We start from the raw sequence: 6,646 nt of genomic DNA on the forward strand, positions 1-6,646 counted from the left end.
CTCATTCCATAAAAAGAAATTTGCTTACTCTTCACACACAATGACGTGCCTTTATTACATGGATCTAAAAGTTATACTAAAAGTTCAAATAAGACCAACATGCAAACCATGAAGCATTCAATTCATTGATACTACATTGCTTCTGTGCTATTAAATATGCCAATATATTCTAATACTTATTTAATCTAACTTGGATAACAGTGTAAAACTTTATTTATGTGTTAGTTGTTAGCCGTGTCTGCGTTGACGTAATCTGGCTCATCTGTTAGAAAGATAACGGTAAAAAGTGAACACTGGTGTATCATCATCCATCAACATCACGATTATCAGTAAATAACAGTACTGCTCGTTACCATCGTCGTCAGGTTTGCTGTTTTGCAGGAATTCTGTGTTTTCATAATCGTAACTGTCTGTTACCACATGGGCAGGAAGAACATTTTTGATTGGTTTCAGATAAAATAAATTATACATATAATAATTACAACACATTGTGTATACACACACACACACACACACACATATATATATATATATATATATATGTGTGTGTGTGTGTGTATATATATATATATATATATATATATATATATATATATATATATATATATATATATATATATATATATATATATATATATATGAGAACTATGTGTCTCACCTGAGTCATGTTGAACATCTTGCGTTGGAAAAATATTTGCGTAGTCTCCGATGTCATCTGTATAACATACATAGTTACGTATACCAGTGTTAGTAGAGGTGGTCCACACAAAAAAAAGTTTACCAATGGAAAATCGAATTAGCAATTGAAAACCTCCTCGTCTTCACTGACACCTGCCTGTAACATTTTTGGTAAACAGACTCTATCTTCAGACAACCTGAAAGTTTGTACTGCAGTCTGCAGTAACAGCAGAACATGTGTGCTAATCTTCATCTAGCTGTCAGATGCAGTGGTTTCTCGTGACATTTCGCTCAACAGCACAGGGGCCAACCTGAACACTTCCTTTCTTCTCTCATTTAAATACAATTGACATACAAGAGTGGTAAAGAGAAAATAAACATCTGTTCATCTGGTGTTCTTACTCACCATCATGTAAAACATTGTTATTGTGTGGCGGTGTTGATATTGGATCTCTAAAAGCAAATCAGGGGAGGAATAGAGTTAGTTGCTTTTTCAGAAATAAAGAATAAAGAAATAGTTTAGCCAGACAGTAAACACAAGCAAGCAGTTTAGCATTGAACAAACCTCATACCAAAACCAGAACACATTCACCTTAAACATTGTCGAGTTCAATAACTTGAACACAATTTCATATGGTTTATGACATTGTATGACACTGTTATCTTAAAAAATAATAAAGGATATGCGACTAAAACACTGATGTTGTGGCCATCTTGAAGCCAAATGACATCCATTATGCCAAAATGGCGTACATGTATACTGTATTCCACATACTATTCCTTATAGTAGTATGCATTATAGTATGCAGTAGTGTGAGCGTTAGGTATACTACACAGTCATGACCACCTGTCAGTCAAATTTATTTGCAAATGCACTTCTTTCAGAAATAACAATGTTTCTGTGTTTTCACACTTACTGTCACCCTGAATGAGTTCACTTTTAGTGATTAAAACAAAGGTGGGAAATCATGCATAAAAAATTTAAAGGCAATTAAATAAAGCTCAAGTTTTCATTTTGAAATACGGCAGAAGTGCACAAACACAGTCATTTGGTAATTAGCATAGCCCGCTAAGTTTCATGTCTGTATCAAGCATTCAGCTGTTAAAGGCAAAAAATAAAATAAAATGGATGAAAATATTATCCTATTCCTAATGGACTAGTATTTATTGATCATTTAAATCGTAAAATGTAGCCTATTCCTCAATTTATTCCAGAATATATTTTATCAATTCAGTACGAAATTCACATACATGAATAAACACTATATTACTATAATATATTACTATATTAACTATATATTTTTTCTTGAACATAAGTAGAAACGTTCATATTCATCATTGACTACAAAAAATATATAGTGAAAATATTTTGAATATAGGTGTACTTCTCTGATATTTCTAATTAACAGAGTAAAACAAAACAAAAAAAAACATTATAATAATAAATATATATATATAGTTAGTTCTGTGTTTAAATATACTCATTTAATTTATAGATTGTGTAAAAGCCTTTTTCCAAAATAAGGCACATAGTGGCTTCACAACCTTCATAACCTTCCATTCACCAGCACGGTGTTTTAACCACTGACCTAAAACTGCCCCCAATTACCTCCTATAACAAATAAAGTCCATCACTTACACATAGGTGGGTTCCATACTGCCATGAATTGCTGTTAAAGGGGGATATAAAGGAAAGAGAGATTTAGGGTGCAATTACTTATAACACGAGCCAATATTCAGAAAGCTGACAGGTGGAATATCAGCCTACATTGTTTAATGTTCTCGTAACTGCCCCCCTGGTCCTGGACAGCTGCTGGAAAAACAAGTAGAGAAATATACAGTGTTACTGCTGATCATTTCTGACTGTACAAAATCAAAATAAATTTCTCCCCGTAGTACTTACTCTCCAGCTGGCTCTTAGGTGTGTGTGCGACAGTTCTGTAAAAATAAAACGCTGCACGTCAGTAGAGTGATTTAATTGCTAATTATGACTGAATTGAATTGCATTGAATACATCAGATCAGATTATGATTAATATGAGGAAATAAAAGGTAAATATGATAAGTATTCGCAGTACATTTCCCCCGAACTCTGACACGGATTTGTGCTCATCTGGTTAGTTCTCGTCACTGTAAAGGCAAAACAAATCATTTAAGATATATGTTAAATGGAGCATTCAATCCGCTTTACAGTTTGACTTCAGTTAATTTCATGCTTCCATGAAAGGCAGTTTGGTACACAGTAACTCTGTGTAGCTTGTTCATAAATGTCAAGATGAGGAAGAATAATATGAAAGTGAAACGCCATAAAAAAGGGTGTATAACGTTGGTGTCATAGCTTTAAGGAAATTAAAAATACATTTCCACAGACGTGTATGATCCCAGGCATGCCATAAGTAACAGAATGATTACCAGCAGCCACTACAGTTTCATTCATATTCATATTTATATTTATGTTCTTATTCTTATTCTTAAATTTATTATTTGGCTTGATGTTCATGCTTCATAATTATTCTTTATTGTACTAAGTCTTAGTTACTCAAACAGAATTTTTAATGTCAGGACACATAACAAAATGTGCTGCATTTCTGAAGGGCACTTTTAGCACTGGATATAATCAGACATGGTAGCTATATATGGTATTATATCAGATGCTCTAAAACCACTGGTTCAGTCACAGACTTGTATCTTTAAATGGACATAATGTTCACCACATTGTACTAAACGTCTGCACATAAAAAATAAAAAAAAAATTTTAAAAAGCAAAATCTTTGACTGTGCTGAATGTGACTAAATACTAAATCTGAATATTTTATTTTTTTTTTACATTTCACACTGTTTTGCTGACGGAAAATCAGTAACACTGTCAGTGGTATAGGCCTTACTCTGGTCACAAATATGACGCATTATATTAATCTATAAAACTGGGAAACATCCCCAATAATCAATAAACAGTGAGAACACACAGGCAGGAATAAAAAAAAAAAACTGCTTTTTACCTGTTTTTGACCTTGTCACAGCAAATTTGCTCCCCCCTCGGTGACTGGATAAAGCCAGAATAAAACAATATAAACCTTTATCTTGCTCTATCATTTACACATATAGCATTTAAATGAGAACAAAAAAGATCAATTATTTATTAAAGACTATAATACATTGTGTCCCCAAAGTCTCCATACATAGGGGAAATGAACACTTTCTATCTAAATGACTTCCAGAACTTTTCAACGTATTGAAAGCATTCTCATGGCTGGATCAGAAAGCTGTCTCAAGGTTGTGATGGACATGCAATTACATGCTTAACACCAGATGTGTTAACACGAGTTCATCCTGAGTAAGAGAGATGACTATTGTGTGTTAACAAAGAAATGGCAATGGCACAATGCTGTAATAAATTCACCAGAAAAAAATAATCTCAGACATCTTACAATATTTGTGGAACATAGAGTTGGTTACTCTCCTGTACAATCACTGCAAAAGAACAAAACAAAAACAAAACAATATTTTTCTAGTTTATATTTTGTACTAATAATGCATGGCCATGTTCATGGAGGCATAAAACAAGTGTGTTTGTGGAACGGCACTCACTAGTTTTCTTCCTACAGCGTATGCAGAGAGCACAGATGAAGCTCACGGTGGAGACAGACAGGAAGGCAAGGACAGCACCTTGCAGGCTTGTGACCTCAATCATAACTTCAAAGCAAAAAAAAAGTAACTGTTCCCATCAGAAGATGCATCACATTTTCTAGCAAATTTACAGCCACAGCACCAGCCACAAAAATGTTTGGAAATAATATTCCATTAAGCAGGCCTGATCAGGTACATATGAATACCAGAAGCATAGCAGTGATGTTTAGCAAAACATTAAACAAGCCGTTTAGATATACTTGTCAGACATACACTACCACTACACTTTCTTTTTCTTGACAGAGACAAAATAAAAAAGTACAGAATGTCAAATGTACTAAGTAAGGAATAAAATGTAATAGGACATGCTGTCACTGGAAAATAATCAACACCAGGGTGGTTTGATGCAGCTGCTGTTTCCATCCAGAAGTTGATTATTTTCCAATAACAGCAAACCCTGCAACAACTGCGAAACAATTTATTTCCTGTTATCACTTATGTTATCACAGCTATAAACAATCATTTACTCACCAGCCTTTTTTTCCCTCTCGAAGTTATTTGACAAGAAAACCACAGCTTGTCATGTTACAAAGAAACCAGAAAGCACAAAGCCCTCTGCTCTCAAGACTTTCCAGTGGAGGAAAACTTACTGACTGTTCAAAAGTGCTGACACTGGAGACTCCTTCTGTAAATGTTCAATAAACAAGCTTACAGAAAGCTTCACCATGTCATAGGTGTCAAAAATGACAAATTTTTCTTTGTTAAATCACAACATTTTTAAAATCTGTTTGTTATTAGGTTTAGATTAGATGGCATGTCTGTTATAGAAGTCCCTGTGTAACTCCAGAAACGATAATGAATTAGAATGAGTGCATTACTATAAACCTGCGATTTGAATTACAGCTGGCATTGTTCTCAGAGCTGCTGCTGTAGAAAATGGATCAATACTTTCTGACCAAATAGTTTGGAGAATTCAGCAGCGCTGTAGCATAAGGAATCATTTTAAACAGAGGTATCATGAGTGATCTCAATATTTGGGCCTAAGAATACATTAAGTGAGTGCTTTATTAAAAGGAACTGCACTTGGAGCGTTAAGCCTATAGAAAAAAGATCACAGATAGTTCTAATATTAACCATAAGACAATATCCTGTATGCGTTATGTTCTGTGTGCCTATTTAATGAATAGAATTTACAGAGATTTTTCAATAAAATCACAATTACAACTTAGTTCTTTTGTACCATTTCCACACTTCCACCTTCTAATGTAATATATTAGATAGCTTGAACCCTATCTTCAGCTAAAATGTTGAGGGAGCTGTAGTCGACAGAAGCTTATTGAACTTTTGGACATAAAAGTACACAAGACACTATAACCGTGCTAGTTACTAGCATTAATTCCTCTTATGCCCAATTTTTGTTTGTTTTCATGTAAGCTACTAACACCCATGATGCAAGTAAAATAATCATTTAAGTAGAATATGCAAGATGCCATTACTTTTGGTTTCATCTGAAGTTAGTAATTGCCATTGCTGTTCATCCTTTACAAGTGTCTTCCTTGTGTTATACACGGATGTAATATGATTAAAAGCTGTATTATGTGATTTCTCTATTTTTCCTTGTTAATCACCTTTCTTATAATCTTAAGCTGACTAAATTCAACGTGTTCAGAGAATCTTTTTGCTGAAGCCAGCAAGGTTTTTTTTTTTTGTCCATCAGTTGCAACTTTCAATAACTTTAAATAAATAAATAAATAAAATTCCAGTATTTATTAGTTTAGCAAGATCTTTAAAAGTTACCTTAAACAGCGTGTCAGTGTGTGCCCATTGCAATTGCTTCCAGTCTCAGGTCTCAAGGTCTGATAAAAAAAAAGTACAGGGCGAGAAGTGCTACTTCCTGTTTCAAACTGAACCTCACCACATCCGTGTTTCGTGCGCCGGACACAGGTTAGGAGACCACCACAAAGTCTATGTGCTACACATCTGTTGTTGTTGGGAGTTTTTGTAGGTCTATAAAGAATTGAACAAATTTTATACTCCTGTAATTATATTACAAATTATTTACTATATTGGATTTTATAAGAAAGTCTGTCAAGTCTGCTGAAAAGTTTACGCACACGGTTCCTCAAGTTTATTTAGCGTTCCTAAAGGGTTTTATTTTGAACCCTCTCTGACAGGTACACAGAGTTTTTAACCTTATTTTTTTGTTTTTATGAGCTTAAAAAGTACGCTATAGTACTTGTTCAACTGTTCATCATGCGTTTAAAAAAGGAGTAACATTAAAAAAAAAAAAAAGATAATATATTCACTAATATTTAACTTGTATACAAAAATAAGGGCACTGT

General features: G+C 33.7%; 1 protein-coding gene across 2 annotated transcripts in view; it reads right to left on the minus strand.

The window, feature by feature from the left end:
- The window catches only part of si:dkey-183i3.6 (LAT2 domain-containing protein), a 6,457-nt gene extending 244 nt beyond the window's left edge, over nt 1-6,213 (minus strand). Inside the window, exons 1-13 of one of the 2 annotated variants that reach the window (XM_017493307.3) lie at nt 6,102-6,213; nt 4,836-4,989; nt 4,266-4,370; nt 4,106-4,148; nt 3,677-3,720; nt 2,756-2,807; nt 2,582-2,616; nt 2,447-2,488; nt 2,318-2,348; nt 1,085-1,131; nt 659-715; nt 354-410; nt 1-262 (exon numbers count right to left, since the gene is read on the minus strand). The exon at nt 1-262 is cut by the window's left edge and continues 244 nt beyond it. In XM_017493307.3, the coding sequence (XP_017348796.1) occupies nt 222-262; nt 354-410; nt 659-715; nt 1,085-1,131; nt 2,318-2,348; nt 2,447-2,488; nt 2,582-2,616; nt 2,756-2,807; nt 3,677-3,720; nt 4,106-4,148; nt 4,266-4,368 (552 nt within the window). In that variant the 5' untranslated portion in view covers nt 4,369-4,370; nt 4,836-4,989; nt 6,102-6,213 and the 3' untranslated portion in view covers nt 1-221. Of the gene's footprint in view, nt 263-353; nt 411-658; nt 716-1,084; nt 1,132-2,317; nt 2,349-2,446; nt 2,492-2,581; nt 2,617-2,755; nt 2,808-3,676; nt 3,721-4,105; nt 4,149-4,265; nt 4,371-4,835; nt 4,990-6,101 lie in introns of both variants that reach the window. The other variant, XM_017493306.3, reaches the window with a different exon arrangement.
- Nucleotides 6,214-6,646: the final 433 nt, after the last annotated feature.

Source organism: Ictalurus punctatus, chromosome 18 (assembly GCF_001660625.3).
Source record: "Ictalurus punctatus breed USDA103 chromosome 18, Coco_2.0, whole genome shotgun sequence".
Classification (NCBI taxonomy): Eukaryota; Metazoa; Chordata; class Actinopteri; order Siluriformes; family Ictaluridae; genus Ictalurus; species Ictalurus punctatus.